The sequence below is a fragment of the Prionailurus bengalensis genome, chromosome D4, assembly GCF_016509475.1.
Source record: "Prionailurus bengalensis isolate Pbe53 chromosome D4, Fcat_Pben_1.1_paternal_pri, whole genome shotgun sequence".
NCBI classification, from domain to species: domain Eukaryota; kingdom Metazoa; phylum Chordata; class Mammalia; order Carnivora; family Felidae; genus Prionailurus; species Prionailurus bengalensis.
Window position 1 is genome coordinate 44214002 of NC_057359.1, and position 21327 is coordinate 44235328.

Below are 21327 nucleotides of genomic sequence, written 5' to 3' on the forward strand. Positions count from 1 at the left end.
GAGGCTGGGTGTGGCCTAGGGAGGTCTTCCAGTTTAGTTTCTAAGGCACCTGAAGATGAGGGAGGGAGAGAGAGGGCTCTGAGGGCAAGGTCACTTTTTGTCAAAATGTCATGATTTTGTCCAATGTCTGAGAGTGAGTATATTGTCTTATTAAAATAAACTTTTTATGGTGAAGTGTCCAAGTAGCGGTTCATGTTTTATTCAGGAGCTCATTGTTGTTCACTCTATGATGCCCTCATTCTAAGTCTGTAGTTTAAACCCTTCCCATGATTGGTTTCCATCAAGCATTTCTTTCCACTCCCTATTCTGATGCCAATTTGAACGGTCCATTTCCTCACACCCACCTTGTACATCAAACTGCAGCAGTACCAAGAGGGCAGAGCTTGGGTGTGCCACGGTCCTGACTTTGGGTCCCAATTCACCACTTAGTACCCCTGAGTCCCAGAGCAAAATACTTTACTTCTCCGAGTCTTAGTTTCCTCATCTAATAGAACACTTTGAACTTTGGCTTTCTCATCTTTGAAAAAATCCACCTTGTGTGGTCATTATAAGGATTAAATGACACCCACTGCACTTGGCAGGTGGCCAGTAAAGGTTGGTGTGTCCCTATCCTTTGATTCCATCCTCAGCCTGGTAGGTCAGAACTTACCACCCTTCCTTCCCCAGTTTATCCCATATTTACTGATCCTTGGAACCCAGTTCATTTTCTCCACAAAATCTTCCCCCTGGTTGAAAGCAATCCTTCCTCTTTCTGGAGTCTGCCATTTTCTTCCGAATATCTATGGTACTTACCACTTTCTTCCTGGTGGCTCAGTGGTTACTGTGTTTCATTTTTCTCCCTGTCTATAAATTCTGCAGGGGGCAAATTGCTCACCTTTTAATCTTGTATTTCCCCAAAGCACCTAGCAACATAATTTGCATATAGCAGGGCCTTAAAATAACGAGCTGAATATGTTCAAGACAATTCTCTATATTTAGGAAATCATCACTCAATTCCCCTTAAGATATGGGGTAGCATATATAACCCATCTTTCCACTGCTCCACTTGAGGGGGGCAAAAATGGGCCCTCATTTAAAGTAGCTGACCTCACATAACATCCAGAGGATTTCCTGGAAATAGTTACAAATGAGGACTAGTCATATGGGCAATTACAATAAAGCCCTGCTCAAGAGCTAGTCACATTTCTAAAAGTGTGAAAAGAAATGCTTCAAATGGAGAGGGGTATTTCCTGAAGGTTAGGCAGCCTACAGCGATCGCCCCAAACATCTACATCTTTATGACACTTCCTTCTGTCGTACAAATGGAAGCAGCACAAATCACAGTTACTATTTTCAGGGGGAGGGGGAGGCTCTCGAGTGTTTGAAGGAGTCACATGTAGCTGTTGCCTGGTCTGAGGTTACTGGGCTGGCTTTGAATCTTTCAGACAGAATCCCAGAATTAGCTTTAAGCCAGGCCTCGCTTGTCCTGGAGGTGAAGGGTGTGGCTTGATGTGGCTAGAGGAAGACCTGTTCCAAAGTATTCCAAAGAATTTCTGTGAGTACTTGAGAGGGATGGCTATGTGTCTGGAACACTTCTTAATCTTTCAGAGGCTCCTATTCCCAGTGAAGGATAGCACCTTGATCAGCATTTCTAAAACAGTCCCGCAAGAGGTTCCATGGAAGAAAGAGGCCTTTCATCAAAGAAGTCTGGGCAAGAAACTTCATCCCTCTTTATGCTTTACTCGATGCTGCAATGCACAGGAGCACACGGAAGCCTCTGACAGGTCACGTGGCAAAGAAAACTCAGGAGCTCTTCCACTTTATTAAACTAGGAAATCAATCTTACCTTCTTTATTTCTGGGGTGTGGCAAAATTCCTACTGACATCATATGAAATGAGTTTATCACAGAACACACTTTAAAAATGCTGCCTGAGCCACTATTAGCTGTTACGGTAGTAGGGGTGAAAGTTCAGCTAAGAACTGGACACAAAGGGATACGCAAGAAGGGATGGGAAAGTGAAGAGAAGTCGTAAGAAATGTTAAAGGTGGCCCATGAGGGCCCCCAAACACAATTTCACAGCCCTGCTAAGGGCCGGCATGATTTTGACTTTATTTTCCTGCCTAGAAAGCCCACGCGTTACTAGGTGGGTGGATCAGATTGGAAGTACTGTTTTTTGCATCTTGGCGTGGCCTTGAGTTGTCTGGTTTAGGGAGGCTGAGAAAGGACACCAACTCTTGCTCTAATGGATGTGGAAAGAGGAAGGAAAGGAACAGAGTAGGTGAGAAATGGGGCAACTGAGGCAAGAGCAGGGCAGATGCTGCCCCAAGAATGGGAAGTGAAGGGTGGACGGCAGAGGACAGGAAAGAGGAAAGAGGAAAGAGAGAGAGTGGACGGTCGTGACAGGGCGGGGAGAAGCTAACAGACCCCCCCCTCCCCCCTGCTGCTGGAGCCATGAAACTGAGGCTGGGGGCTGGGGAGATGCCCAGAGGCGAGTCCCAAAGCTTTGGCTTCTCAAGCCAATTGCCAATAAAAACCCAAGTGATCTGAAGACATGGAATACAAATAATAGCTGGCACAGGAGCCTTCCTTTAAGGTCTGGATTGCTCTTTCTATCCTCTTGGTGGTAGGACACTTATTCTCATAGGTAGCTTTCTGTCCCTGGCACTCTCATTTCCCCAGGTTGTTGGGAGGATCCTGGGCCATAACGGGGCCCGGCATGAGACCCTAATAGGGGCCTGCTGCTTTAGAAAACGCCACAGTGGTTAACTGAAAGTGCAGGAATAGCCTGGGTATTGTACAGAAGCCAGAGTTGTGTGCGGGGGCGGGGAGGCGGAGAAGGAGCTTCCTCTTACCAGGGGCTGTCAGATGTTCCGCTTCTTTGATGCAAAGCAACTAGGAGATCTTGGGCAAGCTAAGGCAACTTAGAAATACTAGAAGCTGCAAACAAGATATGCAACACACTGGGGAGTTTCGCTCATGTCCAAAGCCAAAATTAGTTGATTCCTCTTCTGGACTACCTTTTGATTGCTTGTCAGTATCAACGTAAAAATCATGTAAAAACCCAAACGTTTCATACCTTATAAATATTATTTATTACCCAAAAGATGGAGGCATGTGTGGGGTGAAATGGGGGAAAGAGGGTAACTCCCTTCACAAGAGTAAACCTTTCCAAGTGTTCTTCCATGGTGAACTTATTTCAGAGAAGGGATTCTCATTGGGTCAAGGTTGCGCTCCAGGAATGGTGCCTGGAGTTCATTAGTAAATTCATTTAAAAATAAATCTCTGCCAGCCTTCATTTACTCAGGGGAAATGGTTACAAGGCTATGCTCAGTCTCACAAAGCATGAACCCCAGTGAATCAATTCCACTGGCTGGAACTGTGGCCTCGGCCTTTCCGAGCAACGCTCTTGGATGAGTGAGTGAGCAGGGACTGTGGGGACTGAGGACATGAGCTCACAGCTGTCTGCGCCAGAAACCGGTCTCTAGCTGGTTTTGGGTTGAGGAGTTGAGATCACTCTTTCCTTTGCACAAATCAGAACATCCACTCCCTCTGAAATTCAGGGCATATTAAGAGTGCTGATTGGATGTGTTTCTATGTGTTGTGAGCACGTGGGGGGAAATAATGCTGACACAGTGGGTGTGTGCTTGGGCTTACATCGCTGACACCATTTCTCTCTGTGTGTGTTACACAACTGACATGGTTTGGAGCATCTGAATGGAATAACATGATTGCCCATGGTATTGCACATCTCCAATCCCAAATAAACACGATGGCAAAAACTAGACAAAAATGTGGAAAGAATAATAAATCACACGATGTCACTGAAGTCATGCAAAGAGGGAAAATAAAAGATTAAAAAAAAATGGGCAAGCACCAGACACCATAAATGAAAAAAACAAAAAAAGCCAATGCATACAATTCTAAAATCATTCTTACCTTCTTCAGTCATTGTGTCATAATATTTTAGTTTTCCATATGATCCAAGTTCTACAACATCACAGTAAAAGACACAAAGATAAGGAACGAGCTGTAATGCAAGAACTTTGTTTTTACACATTCTTAATTAATCAGATTCAGAGTTATACTGTCAAATTCCGCAATCGTTAACTATATAGAGATGTGCAAACATGGGCCATGTGGCAGACAGCTTTCACGGCCCATTTTCAGAAATCACTTAAAATATATTATTCTACTGGGGGTAGGATGTGCCCTGCATTACAGAATAGGACACAGTTATTTTAACATCCCATGAAACAGAGTAGTTGGCAAGTTCACACCGGGTCTAGCCTAGCCCTATAGTTTGTGTAGAGGTGACGCTCTAAGGGAAAGGGCCAAACGAGGACAATGTCCAGGCCCAGTGGGGCTTGAGGACTGGGAGTCCTTGCCATGGGACAGCAGGCCCAGAAATTCATTTCCTAGCTCCTCTCCAACAGAACCACTTCCTAGAGATTAAGGAGGCTACCTGGGAAAACCCAAAATGCAAAACCAGGTTCTGAACTCCGTGTTCACTTTTATCTCATAGATTAGATAGAAAACACTGAATACCATGAGTGCAGCCTGCTGACAAGAGCTGAAAAAGGTGCGGAGTGCTCTGGAAGAGGGAAGCCACCTGGCTCAGGCAGGTGACAGAGCAGCCCCATCTCCCAGCTTGAGGCATCGCCTGTGGCTCCTTAGACTGCAGTGGGGAGGGGCTATCAACAGCCCCTCCTGTGTGCAGATCACCAAAGGACTCACTGTCACCGACACCACTGGCAGAAAGCAATGCTGTGCTGAATCATCTGGGGATGCTGAATCAGCCTGGGTTGGGGAAGAGAGGAGGCCGGGATGCGCCATTTCTGTTTCCTTAGTTCCATTCTAAAATAGAAACTTTAATTCTTGTTCATCTGAAAATTCCAGATTGTTTTAAGCAACATTGTGAGTAGGTTAAAAATATTTTTCCCGGTCATAACAACACTCTCCCAATAAACCTCAAGAAATTAATTAGACTCAAGAGATATTCCTGTGATTCTGCAGAAAGCCTCCATGGCTCATTAACTTAGGACGCCAATGAAAACCCACACATGAATCAACTAGTAATTGATGGGTTTTGTGTGCGAGATGAAGGATCCAGCTTAAAAGACAATAAGACATATCCTTCCATTTTACATTTATATTATACATTATAGAATATATAAAGTATGCATATATCTAGATCTGTATCTTTACCTATATCTATATACATATTCTTTTTCCATGCGCCTAAAATTTTACTAAAGCTATTTTAACACACCGATACAAAATTATGCCTTGGGGAGAAAAATCACCTCATCCTTATGCTTCTGCAAAAACCTGCCTACTCTGGATTTTGTAGCTACATGACAAAAGGTGCAAGCACTTCAATAAGAAATTGAATTTTGTGTAAATAACAAGAAAGTCTTTTTAATGACTTCTGGGGATTGATTCCGCAGAATATAATTTTTTTGGGGGGGTATTTTAAGAACAGTAGTCTACTATATATATGACATCGCACAAGCTTGGAATTCCGAAATGATCTAAATACCTTCATAAATATTAAACACACGTTCATGGTAGCTTTACACGTAATACACGCACAAGCGCGTGTGTAAAATCTTAGAGTAAGTTGATGAATTATATCAGCCAACTAATTTTTTTGCAGCCTCTCCTCCTCTCCTGAGGTAAAGCAGTAGCATAAGCAGCTGGCATTCTCTGTTCTTTGCTCAGAAAACAGAACGTGGGCGGCTCTGTGTTTGCAAAGTTGGGTGTAGACCATATTCTACACAGGAAAGATACACCATTGCAATTTTATGGGTCTGTCTTTTTAGATGCAAACCCTCCATATACGCATACGCATACACGTTTTCATGTATCACTTCCAAACTGTCAAACATCTGCTTGTGGCAGATGTGATTATTTTTTACCCCACCTCTTGTGGAATCAGGTATAAATAAATACAAACATAGTCTGTAATTATTTTATTTTTATATCGTGGAAGTTGGAACTGTTCATGTCTGACAATGCTCACACGTTGTTGCTGCTGTGGCAATGTCTAGATGGTTTCTTGGTTGCTTCCTTGGATGAATGGGACAGAGGGATAAGAACCGAAAGGAACATATCAAAAATGAGGCTAAGGGTGGTGGAAGATAAGGAACAACAGTAGTGAAAAACCAAAATACAACAGGTGACACAGCAACTCGAAGCACAGTGAGGAAGCAGGGCAAGGTCAGAGTACCTGCCCAAGTGAAGGGAATTATGTTTGTTGCTTACTAAAGCAAAGGCAGAAAAGAATGAGAAGGAAGCCAGTGTGCTAGAACAGTCTCGAATGCACACAGCAACAGGATGGTGAGATGGTGGGCTCAGTATTCTCATGCTTTCAAGTGGTTAGGACAGCATCCTGGGGTAGGTGGGGGTGCATCTCCAAGAGCTGGTGGCTCTCATTTAGGGGGGCACAAAGAGGGGTGTCACACGTGACTAGGATGAACACAACATGTACACGTAAGCCAGAGCACATCGTGCACCTGATTGGTGTCCTACAGACAATGAATGCCTCATGGAGAGTGGTCTTAGCCACTGTGGCCTGAGAGGGCCTGAGAGGCATGAATGAAAATTCACCAGCAAGGGGAAATGGCCTCCAGTCAGCACACTTCCCACAGAAATTAACCAAGGTTCCTTTACACCATTGGATCAGGATTCTAACGGGGCCTCATCCAAGCTGAGTTTCTCTGGGATAGGAGGCAGTGAAGGAGTTCAAGAGAGGGCTGTTTAATCCCATCTAGCAACATCCATTATGTCAACGGAGCAAGAGGTAGCCAGGATCGGAAGAGGGATGAATCACCAGTGAATATCATCCTGGGTACCACCTGGTGTCTCTTCACTGTAACATATCTCTAAGAAGCCCACACAGCCTAAGAAAAAATTCCAGAACCCAGTGGTTGGTGCTGGAGCTGAGCCTATAAGCCGATTGTGAATGCTGCCTGTCATGGCGCCCCCCCCCCCCCCCTTGCTTTCACGCCATTTGGATCGTTGTGGCCACAGGCATCTTGCTCCAAGATCTGTAGGAGGGATGAAGTATTTCCACTTCCTTCCAGGTCCTGCCGGCAACATAACAACCTGCTTTAAGGTACCTCCTGCTTCCTGTCCATACTTCATGATTGGTAAGTCAAGGGAAGGGTCTTATCTTCAGTCTCAAAGAATCTATGAATAAGAATTCATGTTTTGGGTTCCTAATTTCCTTTCCTGAGAAGGGCATGGACACATATTTCTCCTTCCAACACTGACTTTCTCAGCTCCACTTTTGAGGGTTTTGGCATTCTCAATCCTTTTTTCAGCAAACCTCCCCAGGTAGGTGGAGGAGAAAAACGACTTCTCACCTTTCAGGCCTCAAAATTCTGATCTATAAGACAGAAATTCAATAGAAGCATCTATGCTGAGTTCCTTTTATCGGAATGAAAAACAGAGGTAGAGAAATCAGTGAGAACAAGTATTTATCACTTAAGTGTTAGCTGACAGGAAAAAAAAAAGATTAATTTGTTTATTGTTTTTTAATCAAAGAGCTTTATTTTTGGTACTGGTTTGGACTGCATGCGGAGACCTAAAAATTAAGGCTTTCTCAATACAAATGGGTGGTAGTCTCTCAGTAAAGTTGCCTAATACCTATCAAGAAGGTGTGTGCAGATACTGGATTATATCACAACCATGGAAGGATTATTTTCAGTAGCAGATGGAAGTTAAAGACACGGGCTTTGCAACCAGGGTGTAGGCTCGAATCCATGGTCTGCCACTTATTAGCTGTGTGACTTTGAGCAAATTGCTTGTCCTCTCTAAGCCTTGGTGTCCTCAGCTATATAGGGGCATAATTGTATCTATCCCATAATGCTGGGATAAAGAGTAGTAGATAGGACAACAACTCCCAATAAGCCACCAGGGATGGGCAGCTTTATTGCCGCAAGAACCCCAAGAAGCGTGAGGAACCCATGGGACACGGAGCAGAGCATTTAGAGAATCTGGTATTTTACACCTGTTTGTTAAAACAAATTCAACACTACTTAAAGAGGTTTTATACAGATATCTGCTGCTCAACAACAAAAGATATGTTGCCACGTCGGGGCCAGCATATAAAAGAAATTTCTTCATCAGTCCTGCTCTTCGACTCTTGGATCTATGCAGAATGCCAAAATTTGGACTGTAACCATTGCAATAGCATGTGACCATTCATCTGACCACAAGTGTGCCAGCTTGGGACCTTGGCAACTTCCTTTCTGATATTTGCACACAAGCCTGTCTGTCTAACTAGGCTGTCCATATGTCGGAGGCAGAGACCCTCTTCCTCTTAGATCCCTTCCCACGGAACCTAGAACAGTGCTTTTCTCTTATCACATGCTCTCCTCACATTTCTTAAATAAAGTATGTAAGTGCCCAGCTCCCAAATGACACTGAGGTTTTGGATGCTTCGTTTTGTTGAACTTCCCTAGAAGCTAAAGTCAGGAAGGCAGGCGCGAATGCCTGAAGCTTCTTGCCTGCCGATCCCATGATAGCATCATCAAGGTTAAGAGTGCTTCTGAGTGAGATAGACAAGATAGCTAATTCAGAGCAGTGGCTCTACTCCTTATGAGCTGGGTGATCCTCCCTGGGCCTTGATCTCCTCTTCAGTAAAATGGGGACAAGAACAATAAGTACCTATGCTCAGAGGGGTTTTTGGAGAATCAGATGAGAACAAGTATAGAAAGCATTTTGCATTGGGGTGACACAGGCATCCTTAGCAATTAGTACCCCTTTTCATTGTCTGCCAAAGCTCCCACATGAACATCAACTCAGCCTAGCAGGATGTTGCTGAATCCCCTTCAACCTGATTATCTCCGTGGACGAGCACCAATGTCAATGTCTATACTTGCCATACAAGTCAACAACCCCCCCCCCCCCCCCCCCCCGCCCCCAGACTTCTTCCCTTAAACTCGAGGGAAACTGTCAGAAGAAAAACTTTCAGTTTAGTGAAAGGCTTCCCTGGCTCACTTCCAGAACCGTATTTTGCAGTTTTAGCCCAAAGTGTTGTTTTTTTTTTTTTAATTTGTGAATTTATTTTCATTATTGAGATTTTGTGAACGGGTGGCTATGACAGTCGAGCCTTTGTAATTTCCCATCCCACTCCCCAACATAAACGTAGCATTTATATTTGTAGAGCTATTTAATTCTTAAGTTTCTTGCGGCATATCTGGGTTTACCTTTTTCTTGTCTCCTCATGTGAAAAACTTGCATCACAATAAACCTGAGTTCTGAGTTAAAAGGTATTTTCTAATGCAGCCCGATTTAAAGATTTGTGTTTGATTTCACCTCAAAAAAAGGCTGCTTGAACCACCAGAATTAATTGCTTCCCATTACAAGGCTTTCTTTGGTCATTATTCTTTTATATCAAATCCATGCTGATGCAAGTAGTTTTTTTTTTTTTAATTAAAAATAACCTTTAAAGACTGAGGTTAAATGAGGAAACAACCATGAATCCTCACTTCTTACTCAAGTCAGAAGGAAAGGAATATTTTAACCTTCAAATTCTCACAGGAAGCTTTCAAAGTACTGACTCATCACAGAAGCTCTGCTCACCATTCCGTGGAGGGGAATGATGCTCATGTGTTAAGCTTCCCTAAGAGGCTCCTAATGTGTACACGCTTGCCCAGGGACAGCTGTACTTCACATGTGGCAACATACATATGTCACACACAAGGTGTCAACAGAGATGATCCTGCTCTATGGAGTTCTTTTCACATCTGACTCTTCCCGATCTATGCTAGTGAGTACTTCTTTTTCTTCTATGAGACGAAAACCTCTCACTTAGGCTTTTGGACGCCAGGCAACAAAGGAGCAAATGAAAATAAAGGGCAAATTGGTGGGTGATCTTCCATCAGCTACTGAGTTTCAACAGGATTTAGGAATACTCCTCTCAGAAATTCGTCACCTGAGTCTCACGCCCTTGGGATTGAGCCCCTTTGTGAAACACTCTTCCTTTTAAGCTTCCTGCAAACCTAGACACGTTGGTTTGTTACGGCTCTTAGTTTTGTTTCCCACACTCGCCACATGTATTTCTGTTTGTGTCCTTCTGCTGACGTCATTCTGAGGCCCCAGCTCCCAGGAAATACTGATGTTACATCGGGAGTCAGAATGGTCCCCAGCATCTGGCCTGGTGTCTGGAGCACAGAAGACATTCTGACAAAGCATGAATGAACCACAGGGGCCAGGTATGTAGGTGAGCAAAGTGGGCTGGGGACAATGACAGGGAATGGTGTGACGATGGACAACTGGACAGTGCATGCGTAAAAACGGGCAGTGGCCACGCACCTCCAGTTCCATGAGGAAATGCAGGTATAGCGTTGATCTGCTGATTATTCCAGGGAAGCCAGATACCTGGATTTTAATGTGAAAACTGCTGAGTTTTAAATGTTGGCGACAAATTCCAAATTAAAAAAACACCACCTGGGTCATATTGGGCTCATCGATTTGCAATCTTTGGTTTAAAATTGGGCTGCTCTGTCTTTTAAATATTAGTTGGATGGATGAATGAATGAACAAATGAGACCAACTAGGCTCTTTGAACTGGGAGGGGTTCTTGCTTACATAACCTTTCTCCAGAGGGTCAAGGACTTGGGCTCACTTCCTTGTCTGTTTCAAAGCTTACATTTGTGATGTAGGTACTACAATCTGCTCATCTGTGGCTTAGGAACAAATTGAACCTCATCACCTCAGGCTCTTCTGGGACCACCAAGGTGGATCTCATGTCAGGTCCACGAAGCAGCTATGATCTGTGACTGTCCTTCTATACACATGTTCTTGCCCAGCCGGCTCTGCCACACAAACAGTGGTTTTGTTTTGTTTTGTTTCAAATACTATTTTGGGAAGGAATGGAAGTTGCCCATGAGGTGTAACTGTTCCCAATTATCTTTCAGGGAACTATCTGGGTTAGAAAAATACAGTGGAAGGTTCTGAGAGGTAAGTTAGGACCACAGATGGAGGTGCTGTATAATTACATGGGAATTATCATCCTCGAACAGTGAACAATAATGTGTGGTCATCACTGTGGATCATCCAGATGGTTCATAATGAAATGCCCAAGTGAGTCCCCAGATACTCTGACTTCTTATAAATTTGTCACCTAATTTGCAGCCTTGCTCCTCTGTGGTGTTGCTTAGCAATATCAATGGTTACTGATTTCTGTCCTGTGAGAAGCTGACTTGGGCCATATTTCACTGTAATTTACATGCTCTGGATGATCAAACAAGAAAAATGGGACCTGGATGTGCTGATCTGTTGCTTTCCTTTTGAGGTCGGTTGGGGGAGGGGGAGAGCACAGGATAGAGCAAGCAGGTTTCTGGAAAGTAATTTTAAAGAAAAGCAGTAAGCGACCTAGGCAGGAGAATCAACCCAAACGGTGTGGTTAAAAAAAGATTGCCCGAGCTTTTATGAGTATCCTTTTAATCACGTAATTAAAAACCTCAATGACAACCTTAACATAATTTTAAACACTGATACTTTGTCAGAATGTTTTTTTTCCCCAAAGGGATGGAGAAAAGCAAGTGATGATATAGCATAACAGCTATAGCATTTATAGTTTGGAGCCCTACAGACTTAACAACCAAGTCTGCTATGTACTAGCCCTGACACCTTGGGCATGTTACCTAACCTCTCTGATACTCAGTTCCTTCACTTACATAAAATGGGACCAATAACAATTGTCTTGTAGGGCTGGGGTGAGGATTACAGGTACTTAACACATCACTGGCACATAATATTCATTAAACATATGGTAGGTATTATTATGGCTTTAAAATATCAGGGGTGCCTGGGCGGCTCAGTCAGTTAGGCAGCCGACTCTTGATCTCAGTTCAGGACTTGATCTCAGGGTTGTGAGTTCAAGCTCTGCATTGGGCTCCATGTTGGGTGTGGAGCCTACTTAAAAAAAAAGTATCTGTTGGTTTTTCCTTCAAAGAGATATCATTCTTCTGATCTTTACAAAATCAGAGAGAACCTGGTATCAAGACACCTTCTCATCATCATGCAGAACATGGAGGTCTTGTAGCATAGTATAAGTTTTGGAGTCAATAGATGTGGGTTCTAATCCAGACTTTAATTCTTTTTTTTTTTTTTTTTTTTTTGAGAAAGACAGAAAGAGTGTGAATGGGGGAGAGGGGCGGCGGGGGGGGGAGACAGAATGCTAAGCAGGCTCCATGCTCAGCATGGAGACCAGCATGAGGCTTCATCTCATGACCCTGGGATCATGACCTGAGCTGAAATTAAGAGTCAGGTGCTCAACTGACTGAGCCACCCAGGTGCCCCCAGACTTGAATTCTTATTAGATACATGATTTTGTAGTAAGATAGTCAGTCTTTCAGAGCCTTAGTTTCCCCATCAGAGTACTAATTCTAGAACTCCCTATTGTGTTGTTGTAAGATACTTTACTTGATGTCTGGAACATTGGAAGTCTCCATAAATGGGAGCCATCATTCTTTAACTGTGCCAAAGCCCAGTGAGTGATGAGTATCCAGGCTAACATAAGTCACAAGAAATGACCACCTACCATTAGAAACTTGTTCTAACATCCTTTCACAAGCTCATATTGGAGAAGAAACAGATAAATGGAGAAGAACAACAAAAATAATGACCCATTGTATGCGGAAGGAAGTCGATAAATGTTATATTCTTTTTTTCCCCTTTTTCCTTTTTTTTTTTTTTAAAGAGAAGGCACACATGTGTGAATTGGGGAGGGGCTGCGGAAGAAGGAGAGAGAGAATCTTAAGTAGGCTCCACACCCAGCATGGAGCCCAACGAGGGGCTCGATCTCATGACCATGAGATCATGACCTGAGCTGAAATCAAGAGTTGGAAGCTTAACAGACTGAGCCACCCAGGCGCCCCTGTCATATTCTTTTGTATAATCTGACATCAAGTACATGGACACTGTTAGTATTATTTAGAGAACGTACAGCTCAGGGAAAGAGATAATATAAAGATCTTTAAGTTTTGATTTTCAAAAGGAAGGTTCAAAAGGGACTTCAGCTGTTTAGGAAAGTGGTATTGTTGAGTGGTTGAGAGAGTGAATTCTGGGGGCCAACAAATCTGGATTTGAATATGGCTCCATCAATTACTTCTCTTGTGTCCTTAGGCAAATTATTTAATTACCCTAACTTTCAGTGTCCTTATCTATAAAATGTTATAATAGAAGTTCCTATCTCACAGGGTTGATGTAAAAATTAAATGAGTTAATTTAATAAAATGCTTAGCACAGTGTCTGGAACATAGTAAGTGTGTAATAAACGGTGGTTATTATAATCACCCCTGTGAGCATCTATCCAGAGTTTTGGCTAAATCTTTGATACTTTCTCTGGTGTCTTCTTTTTCAGCTGGAGTTTCCAAAGACAAAATTATATTGTCACAGATAATGAAAAACTATAGTTGGAATAGCAAAGACCATAGAATATCAGGTACCATCCATATAAAATTTGGAATTTATCTCTTATTTCAGAAAATCTGCCTGAGCCCTACTAATGGCAAGTTTCTAAAACATGTTTTCAATAAATTTTTGTGTGTGTGGGTAAAGGGTTAGGAAGCTAACAGTTTCACTAATGACATAGTCTAACATCTTGGGCACATTTACGCATCTCTGGAAACTGAAAGGCTATGTTTACAAAACCAAGCAAAATGTACTTTTTGATTGAGTCTTATCAAATTTGGGGTGCAGGACACTGACACATATCTCAGTCTTTAAAGTGGCCACACACTCCATTCGGTTTTCCTGCTCCTGCATTCTTTTTTTTAAAAAAAAGGACTTATAAGGTGGTGTATATAGATAGGCCCACCATTTTCTTTCATCGACATAGGAGCTTGGTTCTATTACATATGACCAAGATCCACAGGGTGGGGCCCTAGATGTTACTGAAGCTTCCACATCATAAGCCACACTCACAACCCAACCAGTCAGGAAGCCCTATCAGTTCCACCCCTAAATATCCTCAATTCTGTCTTTTCTACTCCATTCCCATTGCCCCCGTCTTAGTCTGAGGCTCTTGCCATACTCTTATTTGAACTTTCAATTCCTAATCTTTCTCACCTCCGACTGTCTACTCTCACCTATGTTTCACACTTTCCAGGGGAATGTTTCAAAACACAAAACCAAAAAACAACAGCTCCAAATCCTACACTTTTTGTGTTGGACTTTTATTAGGTTTCCTAGTTTATTCAATCCTTTAGAACCCAGTTCTGAGGCTCCCTCCTGCAGGCAGCATCCCTGAACGCCCCCTGTCCCTAGTGGGAGTCACGCCCTCCTGTGTGTGTGTTCCAAGTACGTACTTTTGTTGTGTGCTCATCAAATGTACCTTAACCTATTTGCTTTCTGCCCTATAGGGCAAAGAATCATCTTACTCATTTTGTTAATTTTAGCACCCAGCAGAGTTCCTGGCACTCTGTAGGTGTTCAAATGCTGCTGAATTGAATTAGATCTCTATTCAATAGTGCACTGTTAATCTTCTTCAGCCTAGTTACCTTCAGTACTGACACCTATGGTTCCTTCCATTTTAGCGTTCTAACCCTGCAGTTTCAACTATTCTGTTTTCAGTAACTCTGCAGGGAGGAAAATGTATGTGGCCTTAACTCTTCGAATCCTTTTCATTGCCTCTATAAAGTAGGAGGATTTACATCACGCACGAGTGCCATCAGTAGAGTCTTTAGCACACAGAAGACAAAATGGCGGGGATACCTTGGAAATGGAGATGGAAAAAAACACTGGTGCAGAGAATGGATACTGCATGCTGGCTAGAGAACAACTTGGATGTTCTCCTGGATCCCATCTTGCAGCCTGGCTGGATTCAGTGGTTTTTGCCAGACAGAGAGAATCAGTGCTAAATTATATCCAGCCATTGGGTCAGCACAGCTGAGTTTCTACCCTGTGATGTACTGAGCATCAAACAATATCAGAAAAGTATATAAGGAAAGCATCCTAGGGGAAGAAAGGAAAAACAATAAAATGAAAAAACAAAATAAAAGAGAAAACTCCAGCCATCTAAGGGGAGAAAAGGGCAAGAGGTAAGGGAGAAGCCTGAGAAGTTAAGAGAATTTGAGAAAAGAATGAAAAAGAGGGAAAAAAGACTGTGAGACAGACAGGAAATTAATGCCACCAATGTGGAAGTAAATTAAAAGTAAAAACTATTCTTTTTTAAAAATTAAAAACGTTTTCTTTTAGAGAGAGAGAGAGTGAGCATGAGTGGGGAAGAAGGGCAGAAGGAGAGAATCTTAGGTGCCACGTTCAGTGCGGAGCCCAATGCGAGGCTCGAGGTGGGGCTTGATCCCATGACCCTGGGATCATGACCTGAGTTGAAATCAAGAGTTGGTTGCTCAGCCAACTGAGCCACCCAGGTGCCCCCAAAGTAAAAACTATTCTCATAATTAACTATCCTATGCTTTAGTATTGTCCATGATGTCATTTTACTGATTACTTGGATCCTTACCACAATAGAAACAATCACCCCAAATTATGAAGAATTTAAATCAGCAAATTTAAAGTGGGAAGAATATTCATGCAATCCTCTAAATTCCATTTAAGTGTAAATCCATTTACCATTACTCTTACTTAAATGCCATATTGTGTAAAGTGGGACTATACAAGTGAGTTTAAAGTCCAGATGTAAATATAGGGCAGAAGATTAAGATATGTTTCACAAATAGTTCATCCTCCTCCTTAGATTAAATAGCAAATGACTGCCAGTGAAACACAGATCTGATGATGTCAGAGGAGGCAAGGACCTTCTTATCCCATGTCTATAAACGGTGGCCTAATGATGTTTCTGTAGGATTAAAAAATTAGTACAGTAATTACTTTTCCAGATTTGTATCGATACTTTAGAAAGAGGAATTTTATTTTTAGTCTGCTGACTGTCTGAAAGCCATGGACCCCAGGATGGAATCAGGACTTTTTGGAAGGAAATGAGTTAAGTACCATGTCACATGACTTCCTTCTTGTTGTACAAAGGACGGGAGAACTTGGTAAACACAGAGACTAGGACTATACAGCTTCAGGATGACTTTGGCTCCACTAAAGGCCAGACTACCAAAAAGACCAGTTCCCATGTTATGTTCTAGGTAGGTATCATGGGATCTAAACAATTGGCATGTGGTAAATAGGCATCTTTTGAAGGGAAGATATAGAAAAAATAATTCAGTAAGTTACTACTGAATTACCGAAAAATACCTGAAAATATGATGATTGCAAGAAAAAAAAAGAGCTGAAAGCAATTTGACAAATACCTGCACAGAACTGACGATGTGCCAGGCAATACTCTGCGTGCTCTATGAATAGCACTGTAGTGAGTATACTTTCTAGCCCTAAGAGATATGATTATCTTCCCTGCTGTACAAAAGAGGAAGCCAAGTTAGAGAGAAGTTAAATAATGTGCCGAAGGTCATGCAGCAAGTTAGCGGCAGAGCTGGGATTTGAGCCAAGGTGGCTGGCTTCGCAATGGGTCTAACAACTACGCTCCTCTTCCCATGGGTCTGATGGGAAGTAGCCACCATGAACGCCCCCAGCAGGGGAGAGAGCCCATCGAAATTGGCATATTGTATGATACTACCTTCAAGCATCAAGAGTCGCCTCCTCATTATCTCTCACTAGGGTACACTTCTGAGGTCTAGAAAAGAGTAAGTTTTTCTAGCAAGGAAACTCTGCATGGCATATTGTGTCATACATGGAAAGGAAGGTGATTAACTGAATGAAGTGTTTTTCAGAAATGGCAGAGGAGAATTTCCATCACAAATAATTTTATGGAATGAAACAGACTCACTATGACTTTTAACTCCTCGTAATGATGGTTGTTTTGGCCTAAAGGGTCATAGCATTGAAGCAAAGCTGCACTTGCTATTGGTTACTTGGGATTACGTGCTGCTGCCCTGGGAAGTCAAGGAGAGAAATCACCACCCCGGAAGGGGCCACGTAGGTTACCGCAACTACATTTCTGAGGCTCAGATTCACCAACCTCATTTAAACTGGTTTTCAGGAAGTTGTCTGGGACAAACACTGGCTAATGTTCCCCTAGAGACTTATCAATAGTGGGGGCTTGTAAAAAAAAAAGTGTTTCCCAGTGGAGTAACCACTCACATCAGCTTGCAAGAAGAGTGTGTTTGTAAATGAATGAATGAATGAATGAATGAATGAATATATGAATCCACACACAAAGAAGAAATCAACCTGCTGTAGACCCAGAAGCTTTATGTAAACAACAATCTTGCTTGACTCTTGATGTGTGTGAATGTGTGTATGTGAGTGTGTGTGCGTGTGCATCATATAGTCTCATTCAAACCCCTCGACAACCCAAAGAGGACAGTTTGGTGTGGGTGAGGAAATTCTTTTTAACGAGTGAGGTGAGGAGGACAGATTTGGGGGATCTGATATCATGGGATCAGAGGAAAACAGATCCTGACAGCAGCTTTAGGATTTGTGTTTACAACATGATCAATATCCAGAGGTGAGCGCCCCCACAGCACACAACCCAGACTCAAGAGTCAAAGTGGGAAGTGATCATAGCAAACTCTCTCCAAACCGAATGCAAATCATCCAGCTTGCTCTCCATTAAGCGAGGCCCTGCTGGTTATTAAACAAGCAGCAGTGTCTTTAGTGTTTCGTTGGCAAGAAAACACGTTTGAATGCTCTCTTATCACAGATGATATTTATATATCGGTACACATTTTGAATGGGCAGTCGGTAAAATCAAAGTACATTTTCAGTGGTTGCTCCCATCCTTTGGTCGCCACATCATCATGCCTGTGACAGCTGCTCACTATCTCTGGAGCTCTGAGTCCTTCCTCTGAAAGGAGTTCTAACTGCATCTTTTGAGCATGTGATAAGTTAAAGAGAACAAAGATAAAGCTGTAAGATTATGGATGCTTCCATGTCTTTTTCCTTCTTCGTGCTATGTTTAAACTCAAGTGCTATCAAAATCAGATTTTTGGCCACATTCCTTTGTTGCCTTCACTTCAAAGCAAGCCTTCTTGAAAGAGCCTTCTTGAAAGCCTTCTAGAGAGAGAGACAGAAAGGGAGAAAACGCCTGTCCATACTCAAAATCCTTGATTTCAATAAGACCACTCACATGCCCTTCATGCCCCAAATGAAACTCATTTATGATGTGTACAGCCCAAAGAGAGATTCAGTTTCAATCATCTTTGCCATTCAAATCCAAGAGTAATGCTTTACTATTCCGCAAATACAGGAGCTATTTGACTTGTCCCTGTGTTTGCTCTGTGAGAGGCATTAATAGTCTGTCTTCCTCTACCCAGGCGTTTAAACTACTACCATCTTCTTAAACAGGCTGGGAGATTGGATTTTCTTCTTCTCCAGTGAAGATTTTTCACTCCGGTTGTCTACTCACTTACCAGCTGAGGCTGCATGCAAACATTTTTCTTGGCTAACTTAAAGTGATCTATGACTTGGGATGAAGAGAAAGGTTACGATACTGCCTTTCAGGGATAACTTCCCCACATTTTGAATGAAATAGGCATGGAAATGACTTTCTTCTGGGATCAAATGACAACTTATGAAAACTCATATTGAAGCTCTTTTTAAAAATAGAAGCTAGGGAAATAACAAGTTCTGCTGTTTGGTGAGAAAAAAAGAAAACCCAGCAAGCAAGTGAACGTTTTTAATCTTAGTGTCAGCTTCAAGTTAGCACTAAATGTATATGTTAAAGAATTGGAATGATTTTACAAAATAGATGTATGGCTATGTGTGCAGAAGATGTGTGGCTATAGATGGGAGTCCTGGGTACGTGGAAAACATTCAGGCTCTGACGGCAAACTCCGGAGCTAAGTGACTATGAGCAAGTAATGTCACTCTCTGTACTTCAGTTTCCTCAGAGATAAAACACACAAAAATTCCAAAGCCACTGTTCAGGGAATCACTGAGATGACTATCAGGTTGGGGGCACAGTGTGCCCAACTAATTCTACTCTCTCATTTTCCCTCTTCACCATCTGGAAGACCCTTCCCGTCCTACACTTGAGTCACACACACGCACAGGTATGGTAGACACAGACACAGACGCACACACACCCCTAGTGCCCCTTGACATGAGGAGAGACTGCCAGAAAGTTAATTCAGGGGTCAAAGAGCCACATACGTGCCTGCTCATCCCAAAGGAGTCCCCATTCTGGTTGGGCCAACAATACTAGTTTTGGATCTCCAAGTGCACTGGTTCCAATGCCTTGAATTCCTGCCTTCTTCCCTGCCTGCCCGGGCTCCTCGCCTCCTTTGAGAACCACAAGCTTTCTTTAGGCACACTCTCCTGCTGCCTCTGCCTTCAGGTTCACGCCCTGAGATAACCTTCAGATCCGGCAAGCAGCGATCACCCACGTCGAGTGTTTACTCCAGCCACCACTGTGCTCAAGGCTCTATGTGCCCCGGCATGGTTGGCCGGTTTGGTTTATTCACCTGCACTTGTCACAGTGTGATGCTGCCTCCATAAATGTGTACTTCCACTGCTTCAGGGCTGAGGACCTTGTTCCTTCAAATAAATGGTGCGAGTGCTCTAGGAAGTCCCTCTCCATCCCGCAGAGCGCTCCACCTAAGAGCGATGAAAAGATTCCTGAGGACAGGGGTGCTCCCCTCTTACTCCTATTGGTAAGGGGCTCCTCTGGGGTGACCCCAGCTGCCTCCTCCTTCTGCCAAATACTTCAACCAGAACATCCAAAAGCTGCAGTCTGATCTCTGATGGAGGCGCATTTTCCCTTTCTGTTCTTTGTGAAAAGTGTCTTTGCTGTTCTTCTTTATTCTACATGAATTTACAAATCGAGTTGATGAAGTCACATAAAATATCTTCTTGGGATTTCAATTAGGACTGAGTTGCATTGAGAGTTTAACTGAGGGAGAACTGATATCTTCATTAAATATCAACACTGAGATCGTCTGTGTTCTTCGGGTTTTTGCTATAAAGTTCTTAAACATTTCCTTTGGGTTAATTCTTGGTACTCGATGGCTTTGTCGCATTTGTAAGTTGTGTCTTTATTGCTTTTATGTTTATTATCACCAATCTAGAGGAAAGCTCTTGAATCGGGCACATTGCTAAAGGATTTGACATGAGTGAACTCTTGATAGTTCTACACTGTTATTTAAACATATTTTTACTCTTCCCTCTGGGAATTCTTTTGAACAAAGGGTTCTGCTGTTAATTTTTTTTTTTTTTAAGTTCGAAAACCCATGGGAAAGATGGTGAAAAGACCAGATATTTGCTACTCATTTGTGAGGTTTTACATTGAGATGTCCCAGAATTCAGGTCACTGAAGCAGCTTGTTCACCACCCACTGCCTGAGCCACACTGATAAAGCATAAGACGGACACGGGATGTCACAGTAACTACTGGAGGGAGTTTTGAGGGAACAAAATTGTCCTTCAGGAAGCCAGCAGAAAGGCTCCCAGGACACTCCCCTAACCAGTCTGAATGAAGGTAACATGAATGGAAAGTCACGACAGCAGAGGCAGGCTCTGGTAATGTGAAGTGAATTTGCAAAGGGAAAAATTTCCCTGTCTTTCTAACAGCAAATAAGCTAGGTATGAGCACAGTGTCATTTTCAGACCTCTCCTCATGGGATTCTGAAGATTTTGTTACAAAAAACAGCCTGAGGGGAATTGCATACAAGGCATGGGGCAGCTTTTCTAAACTGCCTCAAACCCTATAGTTAAATAATCCTTCAGTTCAATGATAGGTCATTAGGCAAGTATTTTTCTGACTTTTGTGTTTCTATCAGGTGCACTTATCTGTTAGATTTTGCTGGTAATAATAAAATTGTTTTTACCATGAAAAAAATGTAAGTCAAATTTTAAAATTCCACAAGGAAGGAAAAATTACTGGAATTGTAGAAGATAATCCCAGAACCCAGAGAGACTGAATGAGGAACTTCTTTTGTGATTTCCTTCTCAAATACAATTTAACACAAAAGGACGTGGTAGATGCTATTTTACAGGCATTTGGTTTTGTACAATGGATGGAAGGCTAAAACAATACGCTTTTTAGAATTCTGTAGTGATGGTAATCACAATGGGTAATTAGGCCCATGAAATGCAACAAGGAACCAAAGGTACAACAAAGGGAAGAAAAGGAAATGAAATGGAAGAACCAAGAGTTTGGAAAGAAAGACATAAGTGGACAGGAAAACTCACCAAGAAGGCGAGAGGCAGAGAGCAAACATCTCCCGTCACAGCAATACCTCCAGAACCAGAGGGGGACTTGGTCACTCATCCAGCATATAAGGGCCATGCAAGAGGCTGGGGATACAATGGTGGCGAAAGCAGAAATGACTGCTATTCATTCTTGCAGAGACAGCCATCAACTGACT

General features: G+C 42.6%; 1 protein-coding gene across 3 annotated transcripts in view; it reads right to left on the bottom strand.

Moving 5' to 3' along the window:
• Positions 1-21327, bottom strand: part of SLC24A2 (solute carrier family 24 member 2) — a 246277-nt gene that overhangs the window by 61330 nt on the left and 163620 nt on the right. For 2 of the 3 annotated variants that reach the window (XM_043566821.1, XM_043566819.1), the window contains exon 5: positions 3918-3968. The exons of the other annotated variant lie outside the window; for it this stretch is intronic. In XM_043566821.1, coding sequence (XP_043422756.1) covers positions 3918-3968 — 51 coding nt within the window. The remainder of the gene's footprint in view (positions 1-3917; positions 3969-21327) is intronic. 3 annotated transcript variants of the gene reach the window in all.